Consider the following 18329-nt stretch of genomic DNA (forward strand, 5'->3'; position numbering starts at 1 on the left):
CCGGTTTCCTCCCACAGTCCAAAGATGTGCAGGTTAGGTGGATTGGCCATGATAAATTGCGCTTAGTGTCCAAAATTGCCCTTAGTGTAGGGTGGGGTTACTGGGTTTGGGGATAGGGTGGAGGTGTTAACCTTGGTTAGGGTGCTCTTTCCAGGAGTCGGTGCAGACTCGATGAGCCGAATGGCCTCCGTCTGCACTGTAAATTCTAAAAAAAAAAATTCTATGATAATAGGGAAGGCAAATGGAATGTTGGCCTTTGTTTCAAAGGGAATGAAGTATAAAAATAGGAAGTCTTGCTAAAACTATATGAGGCACTAGTTAGACCAGAGCTGGGATACTGTAAATAATTTTGGTCCCCTTATCCAGGGAAGGATTTGTTGTTATAGGAAACAGTCAAGAGAAGGTTCACCACGTTCATCCCGGGTATGGAGGCATATTCTTATGAGGAGAGGTGAATAGATTGGGCCTGTACTCATTGGAGTTAGAAGAATGTGAGGTGATGCATTTTGGTTGTTCCAATTCAGATGGGAGCTATAAAATAAATGGCAGAACCATCAGGATCATAGAGGCGCAAAGAGATCTGGGTGTGCAGGTCCACAGATCCTTAAAAGTGGCAGCATAGGGGGAAATGGTGGTAAGGAAAGCATATGGCATGCTTGTCTTCATAGGACGAGACATTGAGTATAAAAGCTTGAAAATTATGTTACAGTTACATAAAATGTTGGTTCGGCCACATTTGGAATACTGTGCCAATTCTGGTCACACTACCAGAAGGATGTGGAGGCTTTGGAGAGAGGTATGGCTAGTATGGAGGATATTAGCTAAGAGGAGAGATTGAATAAACTGGGATTGTTCTCCCTAGAGATATGGAGGCTGAGGGGCGACCTGATGGAATTTTATTAAATTATTCGGGGTATAGATAGGATGAACAGCTTTTGGCTTTTTCCCAGGTCAGAATTGAAAATTACAAGGGGCATAAGTTTAAGGTGACGGGGATAGGTTCAGTGGAGATGTGCGGAGGAGCTCTTTAAAAAAAACGGTGGTGGTGGCCTGGAATGCACTGCCAAGTGAGGTGGGTGAGGCAGGTACGTTAGCGACCTTTAAGACTTATCTGGATAGGCACATGAACAGACGGGGTTTAGAAGGATACAGGCGGTTGGTCTAGATAGGACACGCGATTGGCGCAGGCTTGGAGGGCTGAAGGGCCTGTTCCTGTGCTGTATTGTTCTTTGTTCTAACACCTGTTGTTTCCCAGGATTCTTTATCCATTATGTCTTGTTTTGCTCCCATTCCCATATTGCTTATCTCAGCCAGTTCCTGCCCACCTCATTGTTCATCTGGGTGCAGGATGTTAAAGTTGGTTCCTCTTTGTAGCATGGATGGTCTGAGACAGGATGTTGGGGCCACTGACAAGAACTGCTTACTGAGCTGATTGTTTTATTGCTGACCACACATTTCTGTCTGATCAAGCGCATACATATGGATCACGTGTTATCCAAGTTAGCTAGCTTAAATCCCATCATGCATTGTGGCCACTGCTTTTAGCAAGCGTGTAAATGCCTGTTACTGCTACGTTCTAAAAATACATGGTTAATAATGATTACTGGGTATGCTTTCTATGATTAGTGTCAATCCTTAATAAACTAACTTTTGTAGAGCTATTCTAGTGTTATCCTAGCTATCCGGTTTTAAGGGGTCCCATCTCAGGACAACCCCCTTCATGACCTACTTCTGCGCCTACATCTCGTGGTCTTATAGTACTGGGGTTGTACCTACGCCCCGTGGACTGCACCGGTTCAAGGTGGTGGCTCACCATCACCTTCTCAAGAGCAATTAGGGATGGGCAACAAATGCTGGCCCAGCCAGCAGTGTCCACATCCCAATGAATGAGTACATTTTTTTTTAAAAGTAGATTTGTAGGAGTACTGCTGCCCAGGCCAGATTCTTCCTTTGAAGGAATTGGGTAGGGGAGGTCGTTGGGGTTTTATGTTACAGCATCAGTTTGAGATGGAACTGCTGTCAATTTGGAAGTTTTAATTTAAATAGTGTAACACAGTATATATTCACCTACAGACTCTGGATCTTTGTTAGTTATAACATCTATTGTTTGGTGTCTGTGATGTTCTTTAATTTCTTAATGAGGATGGCTTTGAAGTGTAGTGTCTCACAAAGAACATCAAGCTATGCTTTCAAGAAAGCAAATTTATTGACACTACAGATAAACTCGTCTTGCTTGCTAAGATATAAAAGATTTCAGATTGACTAACACAATGATACTAACTACAGAGCTCCTGATAACACGACTATTCACTATCTCGCCTAACAATCTCCTCTCCGAGGCAAGAGTAACACGTGATCCATATGTATGCGCTTGATCACCATCTAGTGGTTGGATGTAGTTACAGTAAATTGTTAACCCTTCATTATTCTTACAATACGCATATCGTCACAGTGTCTCCCTCTGTTTTAAAAGGTCAACATTTAGCTACATATCTGGCACTTCAGAATTTATCTGGAATCTTTGACATTTCATGTTATTTTAACTTAGAGCAGGTTTTAAATCACTCTCTTAAATGTATGAAAAATATACAGGAATCATCATATCTTACCTTGCAAATATCCAACCAGTTTACAGAGTAGTACAGCAACTAGCCTGGGTAACCATTCAAAATTACTTTCATTTTCACTGTAATATTGGGTTTAGGGTCATAATCTGTGTCACCCAGTTATTAGAAAATAATGTACTACTAGAAATGAATTAGACAGCCTGTCAAAATAACTTCTGCTGAATTTCCTTTCTGGGGGATTAAAGCAAGTGACTAAACCAAAGTACCTATTTAATTACTGACATGCTTGGATCTGTTATAATGTGTAGCTGCAATATCCCCAGTATTTCTATTTTTACTTCATCACAAAAATGTTGCAGTGTTGTACAGTTGAATTGAATTATCTCTGCCTACACTATTTTGCCACTTCAGTTTTACCAAGATTGGCTAGCTGTCAATTTGTCTGCTCTGCATAATTACTTCATATCTATTACACCCAAGATTCCAGGCATAAAGAAATTTCACAATGCTGAACGCATTGGGGGTGCCTTTCCAACCAGCGTATTCCCTGACACAGTCGGCATTCCCATTCTATTCAATCAATCTTGGTTTTCCACAAAATAATTTGACACTGTTTTGGATTTTTGGCATTGCCAGTAAAAGAAGTTTTTGCTCTGTGGTTCAGCTAAAACAGTACAGTATTAGGTTTCACTGTCTCCATAAATTATTTATTTGATTTGTTGTCCTGGTATTCACATCAAGTTTGGAGGTCCAATTCAAGCAGGTGTTTTTAAAACCCAATTTTATGCCTGGGGTTGAAGTAGCATTCATAACAAGACAACATTTCAGTGTATTTAAATCGGCACCACAATGTCACGATGCAAGCACCACAAAACTGTTGAACATTTGGGTATAATTAAAAGGACTATATTATGAAAAGCAGGAAGACAATGAATTCAGTGGGTGAAAATTGTTCCCTCTCTTCGCCACAGTACTCTGCGCATTAGACGTTGACAGATGGTCATGTTCAGACTGAGGCCTACGATCTGCTGGTCAGGTCTCCAGGAGCTGAGGTTCAATGTATGCGTCTGCAAATCAGTTTGCTCTACCACTGATTCACACTGTGCCAAGAAAAATATTTCACAATCATAGCAATCCACAATGCAACTTGTCAATTTAGTTCCATTTGTATTTGGCAAATAGAGCCTACAGATGTAAATGTCCCACATGTTGTGGTGCGGAGACTTTGATCCATGCAGTTCAAGATCACCGCCTGAATGCTTCTGTAAACGTGCATCATTGTAATGGCATTTGTACAGCAGTAGACATTATTCTAATATAGAAGTTCCAAGAAATTAGTTGTGCTCATTTTTAATTCTACCCCAAAATTTCCTTGAATGGTGTCAGGTTACCATAGCGCCTGAAGTGTTGGCTAGTGTAGACTTGAGAGATGAACAGACACTTCCAACACTGATGAAGGTTCAACTCAATTTTATTAACTACTTCTAACTAACTAAGACACGATGACTGTGGCTCTAAATGAGGCTAACTTAAACTAGAGACCTAAGCCTTGTCCGAACCAGTTGATTCTCTCAGTAGGTGGTGTGAGTCTGTGCTGGGCTGGATGAGTTCTTGTTACACTGAGAGGCAGCACCCAGAATGAGCGGGAACCGTGATTCCCTCTGCCTTTATAGTGTGTGTATTCTAACTGGTGATTGGCTGTGGTGTTTGTACATGTTGATTGGTCTCTGTGTGTGTCCATCAGTGTATCTGCACCATGATGTACTGGTGTATATTATAACAGCTCCAATCTCCCCATTAAATTCAATTGTGAATTTTCAGAATTAATTTACATTTTCCCAACCCACTTAGACTCAAAAACAATAGCTGGGTGTCCATCTACTTTTTAACCTAACAATATACCTAATTTACACAAATATACAACTGTGTTGGCAGCGCAAAGTGCCTAAATAACACAAATTACTGTAGCAAAAAGTAGCATTGTGTCAATTTATGAAGCTAACCTGCATGAAACTTAACATGCAACATGTCTTCTGAAATCTATTTAATATTAAACAGAATATTATACCAGGGTTCCTGACTCGTCTGAATTAAAATTGAAGTCCAGCTGATGTCTAACAAATACTCAATGTATGTCACGGAAGTCACCAACAGTGCTGATAACATTCTTTCCTGTGGGACCCTATGCTAAGTTTTTAAATTATAAATGATGCCATTTGTAACTTTTTTGTTCAAAAGTAACAACCTGTGTTCTTATTCTCACACAGCAGCAGAGCGTCATTCCTAATAATCTGAGATCAGCCCTTAATGCATGGTTAATATTTATTTTTCCTGAAATGTCTTTTGAGATTCTTATTTTCCCTCGTTTAGACATGGACTTTTGTATTATTTTCTTTCATCGTTTTACCTGCTGTTCACTTCATAAAGCATTCCTTTTCCACCAGTAGAAGCCATCTTTCTAGTTAGCAACATCTTAAAAATTGTTTTCAGTGGGGAACAGAATATGTCTGGGGCATTAACTTTGGGAAAATCTCAAGCTGGTTTGAAATCATTTATTTTCTTTCCCCCTTTTTGTCAAAACTACATTTTAAACCCAATAAAATATAACTTTTTGAAAATTCATAGTTTATACAAGGTTAAATGGGAATAAGGTTTCTAATTGTGTCGCACATTAGACAAAATATATGATTTTGAGAAGTTCTCAATGATATTTAGTAATCATTCTACATACTTTCGCCCATTCAGTGGTTTTAGTGTCAGAAATATATCAGGAGAAAAAAACAACTCGAATAGCACCTACTAGTATGATGGAATGTTGAATAAGTCATCAGATATCTGTCCAATAAAGGGGTTTTGCAGCAGAAGTAGAATTAATTAGTTTGTAAAAATTCCTTCCAGAATTTTTGTAAAACCTCCTCAGGCATTTCAGGTCAATTTGCTAAATCTCTTGTTTCTGTCTGCTGAGCTGTGAGCAGAATGAACAAAAGCAGACAAACATCTGTGTGACCAACAGAACAAGGTTTTCCCTGAGGTAGTAAACATCATTGCTGCGTTGCTTCTGATTTGTTGTGGTGTATTCCAATTACAAACCCTGGAAATGTTAAAGCAAGCTTGCAAAAGTGAAAGAAACAGAATTATTTCCAGTGTCCCTCACTGATCTCACCGTTGCAGGTATTTCCATATCAGTCAGGAACTGCTCGAGTAACTTGAGGAAATCTGCCTCAGCACACAGGCCTGAGTAAGGGGAACAAAGTTAGGATTCTCTCACTATCCAAAATATACGAGGACAGGATCAGATCCATTTATGCTACTTGCACCCACCCTTCACACTGCCCCACCCAATACAATACTGGATTTGCGAATGTTGGCTGAATAGTAATAAAACCCTCACCTTTGAATCAAACTGTTCAGGAAATTGTTCGGATAAATACTTCACAAGATTTTCTTAACATTCACTGCTTTATAAATTTGTTTAAGTGAACTGGATTAGACACCAGGCCCCTGAGTATTAACCTTAACTGGGACACTGGTGCTAGTTTTCTGTCAGATTGTGCACACAATTTTGACAGGATAGGTGATGAAACATTTTTACAAAAACAGATTGAGGCAAAGGCAATTTAAAAACATGTCTGTTAAGCTTTGAAAGAGCTGCCAATCAAACATAGATGTTGGTGCTTGAATTGAAAGTCTTGACCCTCAGTCAGCTGCTATATGGAATGAGATGGATTTTCCTCTTCAGCATTAGGCATAAGCACGTATCACAATTTGATGGAAATGGCACACAATTTTCCTCTCATCTAATTTAGTGGGGGTATAAGGGAATATTGTCAAATTTGTTCCTTCGTTTGGATAAGTGCTTATACCCTCCCCCACCACCACCCAAGCGTTTGCTGTAAGGGCAAGAAAAAATCCGCCTGTGTCCATCTCCAACTGAGATTTTAAGGCCAACGAGAACTCATTTCTGGATAGCCAACATGAGCAATTAGGTGGAAATCAGACTCTGTCGCCTCAGGAAATTTGGGGGCTATTTTTCCATCTAACATCTCGATCAGCGAGGGAATCTAACAGCAGACCATGGAGGTTAAGTTGAGTACATCAACGCACACATGAATGATCATTCCATGTAGAAATGTTAAAGGACAACTGTGATGAATCAAAAGGTTTTTTAAAATAAATTTATAGAGTACCCAATTATTTATTTTCCCAATTATGCAGCAATTTAGTGTGGCCAATCCACCTAACCCGCAAATCGTTGGATTGTGGAGGTGAAACCCACGCAGACAAGGAGAGAATGTGCAACATCCACACAGACAGCGACCCAGTGCTGTAGGCAGCAGAGCTAACCATTGTGCCACGTGCTGCCCCTATGAATCGAAGGTTGAAGAACCTGAGGTGACTGGAGAGACCATTGCAGGAGAATAGTTTACATCAAGGTAGATGGGACGAGGACCTTGCGAGTATAGAGGGAAATAAAGAATGATCTGGTCAGCGACAGAATCAGGAATAAGCTGCAAGATCTCTGAAGCTTGCATGTATAGCCGATAACTTGATTCACCGGATACCCAAAAATCATTTCTATCTCTCTTGAAGATGCTCATCGACTGAACATAGCTCACTAATGTAGAGATTTCCAAATATTCACAGCCCTTTCAGTGGTGAAAGTTCTCAACCTCATCTCAATGGCTGAACCCTTAGCTTGATTCCATCCCTAGATCGAAACAGCTTTTCAGCCTTAAGAATGTTATACTTTTCAACGAGATCATCTCTTATCTTCTCCATTCTAGAGGACATAGCTCTAGTCTACTTAATCTCCCCTTATAAGGTAATCTTGTCATCCAATGAACCATCCAAGAAAGTATTATATGTCCTTCCTTAGATATGAAAATCAAAAAGGCAGAGCTCTAAATATCTACAGCAAGATTCCCTTATACTCCAACCTGCTTGCTGTAAAGGACTATTTACCATACTAATTGTTTACTGAACCAGCATATCAACTTTGATTTGTGTACAAATCCCCCCCTGAATATCAACATTTACTGTTCTCTCACCTTTAAATTAAAATTTTCCATGCTTCCATAAAAAGTGGATAATTTCATACAATATATTCTGTCTGCTGTCTCAATCACTATGTATCCTGTTTACATCCTTTTTAGTTACTTTCCTGTTTTACATCCTTTTTAGTTTACTTTCCCGTTTCACTTTAAACTGTGTATGTAACCACAAGAACCCATTCGAGCTGTGTTGGTGTCAAACTCCCAGAAATAAATCTCATGACTTTCTACATTGCTTTCCAGCTTTTCAAAATTTGGTCATTCACCTTTTTCCTAGTTACACAAGACCAATTTACAAAATGGTTTTGTTGTCTGACAGCACCATCTCCTGGCAGAAATGTAAGGTTAACAATCCATTCAACTTCTTCAGCTGACCGTGTGAATGGTTATGATGCCATCTGGAATGGAGATCTCAGAGCTAACGTTCAGTATGTGGTCAATGAATGGTCTTTCACAATTTGAGCTGGTCATGTTCCACTTGTGAAGCAACTGGCTACATCATCCCAGGGTTGTCCCAGTTTTCTGTGGAAGGTTGAAACATGGATCACTAGCTGCAGTTGGTGATGTTTGCAGTCTTGGAGTGTGGTCCAAGATTTCAGGTGTGTATTTCTTTTGAGGTCCTGTTTTAATTGGAATATTTTGTTGCTCGAGGATATGTTTCCCTGCAGATATCAGGAGGTTCATTCAACCTCCCAGAAGTACTTTCCAGAGATGGATAACTATCACACTGACTCCCAAGCAATTTCGGGAAATATCCATCTCTGCAAAGTCATGAGGATTGGAATAAACAACAGCACCATCTTACTTCGCACTGGCAGTTGGTGGTATTTTGGTGAAGTTACCTAATTCCTTTATCTCCCTCCATCTATGTGATGCATGCAGCTAACCGTGCCATTTGTAGCTAGCTATTAGAAGGGGTCAAACACCATCCATGCAGGTATCCTCTACAGCAGCTGCAACTTCTCATACTGAGTTACAAACAGCAAGTTTAAAATTATTCTTGATTACATGGTGACTTTTACATTCCAAGAGGTCATAGATGAAAAGTAATTTTCTACTAATGTTCTCTTTTGCAGCTCATCAAGTACTCCAGTTTGGGAAACTGGTGAGCACATCCAACACTTATGATGGAAGTGGGACAGTGACAGTCGAAACAGATCAGCCTCTGCTATGGACAATGGGAATAAAGAGACACCTCAATTAATCAGTTCGTGCCTTTTTGAAACAATGTAATATGAATGAACAAAAGGGAAGAAATAAAAACAAGAGCTTTAACATAATTTCAAAGTAGCTTTTTATTGATTTATAACAACATAAAATATATCAATGTTCCTTTGCGTCCTTTCATCTTCATTCCCCACCTTAATGGCACGAGGTCAGCTGAGAAGTCTTAACCACCACTGTGAAGATTGAAACATCCATTATTAGTTCATTACCCTGAAAACCTAGTTTATATTATTGAGTAAAATTGACAGATCCAAAACATTCAAGTGTTTTCCAGTAAATCCTTCTATAGCTGCAAAATACCGCTTGTCTATTAAAATGGAACTGCAGTTTTACCACATTATATACACACACACACACAGGTTCTTGATGACAACTATACTGCAGAGCAAAAACTTTTTAAAAATACTGCTTAAAAAAGGGCAGAATAAGTCAGGGCTTGCAGGAGTGTTAAGCAAATGTTAGGAATGATAATGAAACACGAATAAAACAATCATCTGTAAAATAAAATGTTGAATATGAGATAGAGCCCATGTGTTTCTATTTACAAAACAAGATCATACTTGGAATGGTGTTAAATTCTGTATCTGTTAAATGCATATCCCAGAATTAGACTTCATGGTGATATTAGGACTCAATATGTTTCGGCGGTGAGTTTTTAAAAATTCATTTACACAGGATGTGGGCAACGCTGGCTAGCCCAGCATTTATTGCCCATTCCTGGTTACCTTTCAGAAGGTGGTGCTGGGCTGTCCTTTTGAACTGCTGCAGTGACTAATATGGCAATCATGTTCAAAAAGGAAAACAGAGCAAATCCCAATAATTATAGGTCAGTTAGTTCAACATCAGATAGAGAAAATGAGAAGCACACCACTTTAGTTGCAAGAAGTAAGATTAATAAATGGGCGGCACAGTGGTTCACATTGCGCCAGGGACCCGGGTTCAATTTCAGCCTTGGGTACTATGTGGAATTTGTACGTTCTCCCTGTGGGTTTCCTCCCACAGTCCAAAGATGCGCAGGTTAGGTTGGGTTACTGGGATAGGGCAAGGGCGTGTGCCTAGATAGGGTGCTCTTTCAGAGGGTCAGTGCAGACCTGATGGGCTGAATGGCCTCCTGCAGAGTAGGGATTCTTTCAACTTTAGTGCTTCATATAGTTGAAAGAAATAGAGCTTTTAAATGCACTTCCATTAAGCTTCTAGTAAAGTAAGGGAAAGTAGTAGCAAATGAGATTAGAAATTGGTTAGTGTCCAGTTCTGTCTTCGCTGTTACGCATGTGAACAAGCTAAAGATGTTGACACTAATAGTATGGTACACCAAATTCAACATGAATAAATATGAGGTGGTGCACTCTGGTCAAAGTTAAAGGTGTGAAAAACTAAAATGTTCTCAAAACACTGTGTCCAAGCCCAGTGGAAAGGAAATCTCAGAGCCTTAACAGGTTTTTTTGACAAATTAAAAGTCAAATTAACTTTGACTGGTAAACCACCCTTAACATTTGCTTTCATTCGATGCATCAGCTCCATGCAACATGTACAAATTACCCTTTCATTTATCACAAAGTAAAGAAATGGTTCCCATTTCCTACACTAAATTTAATTTTCACCAATTACCATTACATTTTCTCTGTTTGCTTTTAAGTAATAATCTGAATGTTACAACTATACTCCAGATGCTTTGAAGTTTCCTCTTCAGTACCTTCTCCCTGAGCTTTAAATTGTCCTCCATAACCAAACAGAATGGACTGCCAGTTCATTCTAAGGTTTAGTACAATTTATTCTGCTTCTCTAGCAATGTATTAATGGCAAGGATTGGGAATAGTGATATATGAGCCATTATAGAGACGTGGTTGAGGGAGGGGCAGGATTGGCAGCTCAACATCTCGGGATATAGACTCTTCAGACGAGGCAGAGAAGGTGGCATTGCATTATTAATATATTGCAGCAAGGAGAGATAATATATCTTGGAAGGGACATCAAGTGAAGCTTTGTGGGTAGAGCTTAGGAACAAAAAAGGGACAGCCAAATAGTTTATTTATAGATCCCTAGATAGTCTGTGGGAAATCAAGCAAATATTTGCAGCTGGAAATCGAGGAACAAATATGCGCGCAAAAATAAAAGGGTAATTTATATTAGGTGATTTCAACTTTCCAAACTTGATTGGGATAGTCACTGTGTTAAGGGCTTAGACAGAGCGGAGTACTTAAAACGTATACAGGAAAACCTTTTAGCTCAATATGTAGAGGGTCCAACAAGGGACGATGCAGTGCTAGACCTAAATCCAGGGAATGAAGCTGGACAGGTGGCTGATGAGTTGGGGGGGGGTTGCATTTCGTTGATTGCGACCATAACATGGTACAATTTAAGTTTGTTATGGACAGAGAAATGGACAAGTTTTAAAAAAAGGTTGTGGATCAGGGGAGACCGGACTTTAATAAAATAAGGCAGGATCTGGCCAGGGTGTACTGGAAAGAGTTACATGTGGGGAAATCTACATAAGAGTAGTGGGGATATTCAAAAAGGAAATGGGGCGGGTACAGGAATGTAAGGAGTAACAAGCCCAGAGAACCATGGATGACCACAGACATTCAGGATATGATGAGAAGGGAAAGAGGCTTTAGCAAGTACAAGGGAAAATCAACTGAGACATTAGTGGAGTACAGAAAGTGCAGGATGGAGCTTAAGAAATCAATTAGGAGGGCAAAGAAGGGATATGAGATAGCTCAGGCTGGTATAAGTATGGAAAATCCCAAGATATTCCATAAGTATATCAATGGGAAGAGGATAACCAGGGAAATCTGTGGGTAGAGCTCGAGGACATCGGGAGGGTGTTGAACGAATACTTCATATCTGTCTTCACCCAAGAGAATGAAGGGGTAGATAGAGAGCTCGGGGAGAGAGAGACTGAGTTTCTTGATCAAATTGTCATAGGGAGTGAACAAAGTATTATTAGTGTTGGCAGGCTTAAAAGTGGACAAATATCCAGGCCCAGATTAATTGTACCCCTAGGTGCTGTGGGAAGAGCAGGGGCTCTGACCCAAATATTTAATTCCTCACTGGCCGTGGAATGGAGAATAGGTAATGTGATCCCACAATTTAAGAAATGTTGTAGCGACTATAGGCCAGTGAGTTTCACCAGTGAGATAGGGAAACTTTTGGAGAAAATTTTGAAGGAGAGAATCTATCTTCACTTAGAGAGGCAAGGCTTGATCAGGAATAGTCAGCATGGCTTTATCAGAGGGAAGTTATGCCTAACAAATTTGATTGAATTTTTGAGCATGAGACCAGGTGTGTAGATGAGGGTAGTGCAGTTGATGTGGTTTACATGGATTTCAGCAAAGCCTTTGACAAGGTCCCATTTGGGAGACTAATAAAGGCGGCATATGCACATGGTATACAGGGTAACTTAATAAGGTGGATTCAAAATTGGCTTAGCTGTAGAAGACAAATGGCGATGATAGACGGTTGCTTTAGTGACTGGAAGTGTGTGTCCAGTGGCATATCGCAGGGATCTGTGCTGGGTCCCCAATTGTTTGCCATTTATATAAACAGCATAGATGATTATGTGGGGGGTAGGATCAATACGTTTGCAGAGATTGACTAGGTGGTTAATAGTGAGGTTGAGTGCCTTCGTTTACAGGAAGACATGGACAGGATGGTCAAATGGGCAGAAAAGTAGCAAGTGGCATTTAACCCTAAAATGTGTGCGGTGATACACTTTGAAAGGAGTAATGTGACAATGAATGCCTGTCGGTGTAGAGTCTGCACGTTCTCCCTGTGTCTGCGTGGGTTTCCTCCCACAAAATCCCGGAAGAGGGGCTTGTTATGTGAATTGGACATTCTGAATTCTCCTTCTGTGTATCCGAACAGGTGACGGAATGTGGCGATTGGGGCTTTTCACAGTAACTTCATTACAGTGTTAACATAAGCTTACTTGTGACACCAGTAAAGATTATTATTATTTTATGACTTGGCCTTAAATGTTCCATCTCATTTTACTAACTGTTCTAAATTATTTTTATGCATATTGTAGCCACCTGGGTTGGCCACTTCCCTAGTTTAAAATGGAGATTCGCAAAGAACGCAGGGAAAAATGGACAGGCTCAGAGAAGCAAGCAGTTTGCAAAGTTTTCCTGTATATTCGACTCACAGAAAGCAGACAGCATTGAAACCAGCAATCTGAATATTAATGAGCGATTCCCGGGCGCAATGGTAACAATCGAGAACGATCAAAGCAAGTCAGACTCCTCGGCGCCAGCAGGAGTCCAAGACAAAAGAGGCTAACGAGCACCCAAGGAACGCCCAGCGATCAAGGAACAGCCCCAGTATTGGGGGAATTCAAACCGATCGATTGGTACATGATCCAATCGATTGGAGGCAGGAACGGGGTCTGCCCAAAAGGGCGCGAAGCCCCTGGGGCCTATAAAAGACAGGTCCCAAGTTCAATTCACTCTCTTAGCCGGCCCTCCCAGCAGAGCATCTTAACAGCTTGGAAGAACCCTTGACCATGAGAAGGAGAGGCCTAGCTAACAGCTACACTGACAAATAAGTGTCCAGTCAACGCACGCTACGAGATAGGCACTCCTGACCCTTAGTCCGTACCAGTTGGAAGCCCGCAGCCCCAGGATTGAACAAGAGGCCATTGTTCCCTAACCCAGTGGGTTCTTTTCCAAAGATAAGTATTGGCCTGTAGTGGTAGAGATAGTCTAGTTTTGTAGTGTTTATGCACGAGTAGCGATTAACTGTGTATATAATAGACGTGTTTTGATTTGAACCTTACTAATTGGTGTACCAAGTTATTGATCAGCACTTGAACTTAAACCTCGTGGTCGTATCATAAAGATACCTGGCGACTCTAGAGCAAGGTAATAAAACAGAGTCTGTCCACAAGGCACAAGTCAAGGGTGCGAAGGAAAACTCTCTAGACGAACAAGGGTGTGTAGGGCATTCAACCCTTTGAGCATGCTCTGCTATATGTCGGATCTGATTATAATCTCAAATCTCTATCCTACCTACCCCCAATAACCTATCACCCCCATTGCTTAGGAAGAGAGTTCCAATAACCCACAACCCACTAAGTGAAAATGTTCCACAGCCTGGAAAAGTGCAGTTCCAACAAAACACCAGCTCAACATCATCCAGGACAAAGCAGCCCGCTTGACTGGCAGTCAATCCACCATCTTCAACATTCACTCTCTCCACCATCGCTGACAGCAATGTTCACCATTAACACGATGCACTGAAGCAACTGACCACACCTCCTTTGACAGCACCTTCTAAACTCACAAGCACAAGGACAGCAGATGCATGGGAACACCAGCAAGTTCTCTAAAAATCATACACCTTTCTAACTTTTCCCATACAAACAGGGAGTGTTATCTAATTTAACTAAAATTCTGAACATAGTGATTCTGCTTGACAAGCCATCATAAATTGCACTGGGGAATTTAATCTATGCATTTTTTTAAAAGGAATGAAAAATATTTTAAAGCTACCGGGCCATGAGATCTCGTCAAGCAAAAATATTCTCCCAACTCCTATAATTCCTACATCCACCTTATTGTTTTCTATGCATTCCCCTCAAAACTTTCATAATTGATTTTTTAAAAATATAGGCAAGAGCTATCAGTCAAAATTTCTGAATACTTACACAATAATATTATTAATGGGGATGTGGATGAGTTTCACAAAGAAACCAATGAATCCCATAATGGCAAATCCAATTGCTGTTGCCATGGCAATCTTCTGAAATTCTGCAAAGAGGAAACCACATAGGAATCTCTCAAAATTGAGTTTAATTTCACATTTGTTAAATACTGCAGCATATTACACAGAGAACAGTACTGATAGTTTATTAGACCTGTCTTTCAACCATGTATCCAAACGAATAGTATCACCATGTCTTCAGCCAACTCATCAGTCTTATTAATAGCATGAAAGTATTATCGGGATCATTCCGCTTTTAAATATGACAATTAATTGTTTACTGTTCCAAAACTGTTCTGAAAATATTGAACTCTTTATTAAAACAGAAGTTTAATTAGCTCTTCCTAAGAATGTGTAGGAAAAGTACCGATACAATTGAATCATTCTAATTCGGGAGTAGGAATGTCACGTGAATAAAGCAAAACAGAACCCAAGCAAGGCTTACATTATGGAAATGGTTAGAGGCAAATCCCTAATTGTCCTCGAGAAGGTGGTGGTAAGGCAGCTTCTTGAACCAGTGCAGTCCATCTACGTACACCCACAGTGCTGCTGGGAAGGAAGTTCCCGGATCTTGGCCCAGCAACAGTGAAGGAACGGCAATATAGTTCCAGGTCAGGATGGTGAATGATTTGGTGGGGAACGTGCAGTTAATGGTGTTCCCATGCACCTACTCAGTCTGGATGGTCGAGGTCACAGCTTTGTAAGGTGTTATCAATAGCGCCATGGGAAGTTGCTGCAGAGACTCTTGTGATACAAACTGTTGCCACTGTTTATCAGTGGTGGAGGGATTGAATGTTTAAGACAGCACCAATCAAGCTGGCTGCTTTGGCCTGGATAGTGTTCGGCTTCTCAAATATCATTGGAGCTGCTCACATTCAGGCAAGTGAAGAGTATTCAATCACACTCCTGACTTGTGCCTTGTAGATAATGGATGCTTTGGGGAGTTGGAAAGTGAGTTACTTGCCGCTGAATTCCTAGCCTCTTGACTATTCTGTAATTGTATTTTGTTGCACACTATATTACTTTTGAACATTCTATTAAGGAATACAATTCATGAAATGTGGCTATTTTATGGATACAGACCAGTACTTCTTACAAGTATTTCCAATAGGAAAAACAAGCTGTAGGTTTCACATATATTTAATACAATATATTTATATCACAAGTGCTCTCACCCTCTCTACCCAGTTTCCTTACATTCTAAAGAGGTGTTGGAGGCAGGTTACAATGGTTATTATGAAAGCACCATGGTTACAGAAACTCTACTCGAGTTTCATTTCTATTCGTATAATCCCTACAGTGCAAAAGCAGGCCATTCAGCTCGGGACTGCAGCAATCCTCCAAAAGAGCACCCTACTGAGGCCCAGTCCCCATCCTATCCCCGTAACCCACTTAACCTGCAGATCTTTGCACATGTAGCCAAAACTATCACAAAAAGTTTCATTCCATCTTCCTAATATGAGAGATTAAGATATCTTTATCTTGCAATCACATGAAAATTTCATTAATCTAAGCACGCCTTTAACGAATAGAATTGTAAAGATTACAATTTCAGAATCTATAGAACACGACTAGAAAACAATAGTCACATCAAAAAGTTCAGATGACCCACGAACAAGGCCATGATTTCACTGAAACATTATCAGCACAACTGGTCCAGTGTGCAGATGTTAGCTCTCACACTGAGTAAATGTGTAAGCCATGATCTGACGAATGATGGAGCAAGTTTGAGGGACTGAATGGCTTGCTCCTATTTCTTCTGTCTTGGACATATCCAGTTAACTCCAGGTAGCCTTATACTTTACAGTCTTCTGACAAGACAATGAGAATCATGCAATTGTGCAGTACCTTTCCTGTCAGGCTTTGTACATCTTTTCACAAGTCTGATTGAATCCTTTACAAACTGACGACTGGGCTCCACAAACTGCATTACTTGATCCATTGTGTTCTGTAATGAGAAAAAAAAAATGGGAAAAAAATCTTGATACCAGAGAATGCTTTGATTCTCACAAATAACCAGTTCAGACATTACTTATGACAAGTGCTTTCATCATCGTTCTGTTTTCAATTATCAAGACGCTATGACTGGTTCACAATACAGAGCCGGCTGAAAATTGTGCCCAAATCGTCACTCAAAAGCAAATGAGCAAGAAGCTGCTCTGAAACCCAAATTATACTTGTCTGCCTTTTTGTGAGACATTGGAAACATTTTAATCTTACTCAGGTTCCACCTGACCTCTTTCACCAATATACTATGACTAGTGCTGCTATAGAACTGCTGCTGGAGAACTTCATCAATATTTCTTTAACTTCCAACTTTTCCCTTCCTGAACTTTTTGATTTGATTCAGATTGCCAAATGATGTTGATTACAATTCTTCCTAAATCTGCCTCGGCGAAGCTTCGTCCCACTCCTCTGAGGTGTACCCAGCCATTGTCTCCTTCCCCGCTCGTTCTCCCTTCCTTCCCTCATTTGCCCCTTCATCCCCCCGACCCACCTCCCTCGTCGATTCCCCTTCCATGCCTGGTCTCCCCTCCTTCGTCTGCCCATCCCACCTTCGTCTCCCCCTCCCTCCCTCGTCTCTCTCCCCCTCCCTCGTCTCTCTCCCCCTCCCTCGTCTCCCATCACCCTCCCTCCCTCGTCCCGACCCACCTCCCTCGTCGATTCCCCTTCCATGCCTAGTCTCCCCTCCTTCGTCTGCCCATCCCACCATCGTCTCTCCCTCCCCCCACCCTCGTCTCTCCCTCCCTGCACCATCGTCTCCCCCTCCCCACACCCTCGTCCCTCTCCCCCTCCCTTGTCTCCCATCACCCTCCCTCCCTCGCCTCATCCCGACCCACCCTCCCTTGTCCCGACCCCCCTCCCTCGTCTCGTCCCGTCCGCCCCCCTCGTCCCGTCCACCCCCCCGCCCCGTCTCACCCCTCCCTTCCGCGTGTCCCCCTCTCCCTCCCTCATCTCCCTCATCTCTCTCCATCTCCTCCCGTCTCCCTCCCCCTCCCTCTCTCGTCCCCACCCCCTCATCTCTCTACCCCTTTCCTCCCTCGTCTCTCCTCCCCTTCCCTCGTCTCTCTCCCCCTCCCTCCCTCGTCTCTCTCCCCCTCCCTCCCTCGTCTCTCTCCCCCTCCCTCCCTCGTCTCTCTCCCCCTCCCTCCCTCGTCTCTCCTCTACCTCCCTCGTCTCTCCCCCTCCCTCCCTCGTTTCTCTCTCCACCCCACGTCTCTCCCCCCCTCCCTCCCTACTCTCTCCCCTCCCTCCACCCCCTCGTCTCTCTCCCCTCCCCCGTCTCTCCCTCTTTCCCCATCTCTCTCCCCCCCTCAGTCTCTCTCTCTCCCCACTCCCCCGTCTCTCCCTCTTCCCCCGTCTCCCTCCCCCCTCAATCTCTCTCCCCCCTCTCCCCCCCGTCTCTCTCTCTCTCTCTCTCTCACCCCCCCCATCTCTCTCTCTCTCTCTCTCACCCCCCCCCCCCCGTCTCTCTCCCACCCCCCAATCTCTCTCTCTCTCCTCCCCGTCCTCCCTCGTCTCTCCTCCCCCCCACTCCCTCCCTCATCCCTCCTCCCCCCCACTCCCTCTCTCGTCTCTCCTCCCCCCACTCCCTCCCTCGTCACTCTCCACCTCCCACCCTCGTCTCTCTCACCCCGTCTCTCTCTCGCTTCCCCTCCCCGTCTCTCTCTCCCTCCAGTCTCTTTCCCCACCCCCGTCTCTCTCCCCCCCCCCCCCGATCCGTCCGTCTCTCTCTCTCTCCCCCTCCCCAAGTCTCTCTTCTCGCCCCCGCTCTCCCCCCACC

General features: G+C 42.3%; 2 protein-coding genes across 4 annotated transcripts in view; one reads left to right on the forward strand and one right to left on the reverse strand.

The window, feature by feature from the left end:
• tpk1 (thiamin pyrophosphokinase 1) overlaps positions 1–8898 on the forward strand; it is a 417730-nt gene extending 408832 nt beyond the window's left edge. For all 3 annotated transcript variants that reach the window (XM_038797789.1, XM_038797787.1, XM_038797788.1), the window contains one exon: positions 8695–8898. In XM_038797789.1, the coding sequence (XP_038653717.1) occupies positions 8695–8822 (128 nt within the window). In that variant the 3' untranslated portion in view covers positions 8823–8898. The remainder of the gene's footprint in view (positions 1–8694) is intronic.
• Positions 8896–18329, reverse strand: part of sec61g (SEC61 translocon subunit gamma) — a 10136-nt gene continuing 702 nt past the window's right edge. The window contains exons 2-4 of the mRNA XM_038797790.1: positions 16394–16493; positions 14490–14592; positions 8896–9018 (exon numbers count right to left, since the gene is read on the reverse strand). Coding sequence (XP_038653718.1) covers positions 9009–9018; positions 14490–14592; positions 16394–16487 — 207 coding nt within the window. The 5' untranslated portion in view covers positions 16488–16493 and the 3' untranslated portion in view covers positions 8896–9008. The remainder of the gene's footprint in view (positions 9019–14489; positions 14593–16393; positions 16494–18329) is intronic.

Source organism: Scyliorhinus canicula, chromosome 5 (assembly GCF_902713615.1).
Source record: "Scyliorhinus canicula chromosome 5, sScyCan1.1, whole genome shotgun sequence".
In the NCBI taxonomy this organism is placed as follows: domain Eukaryota; kingdom Metazoa; phylum Chordata; class Chondrichthyes; order Carcharhiniformes; family Scyliorhinidae; genus Scyliorhinus; species Scyliorhinus canicula.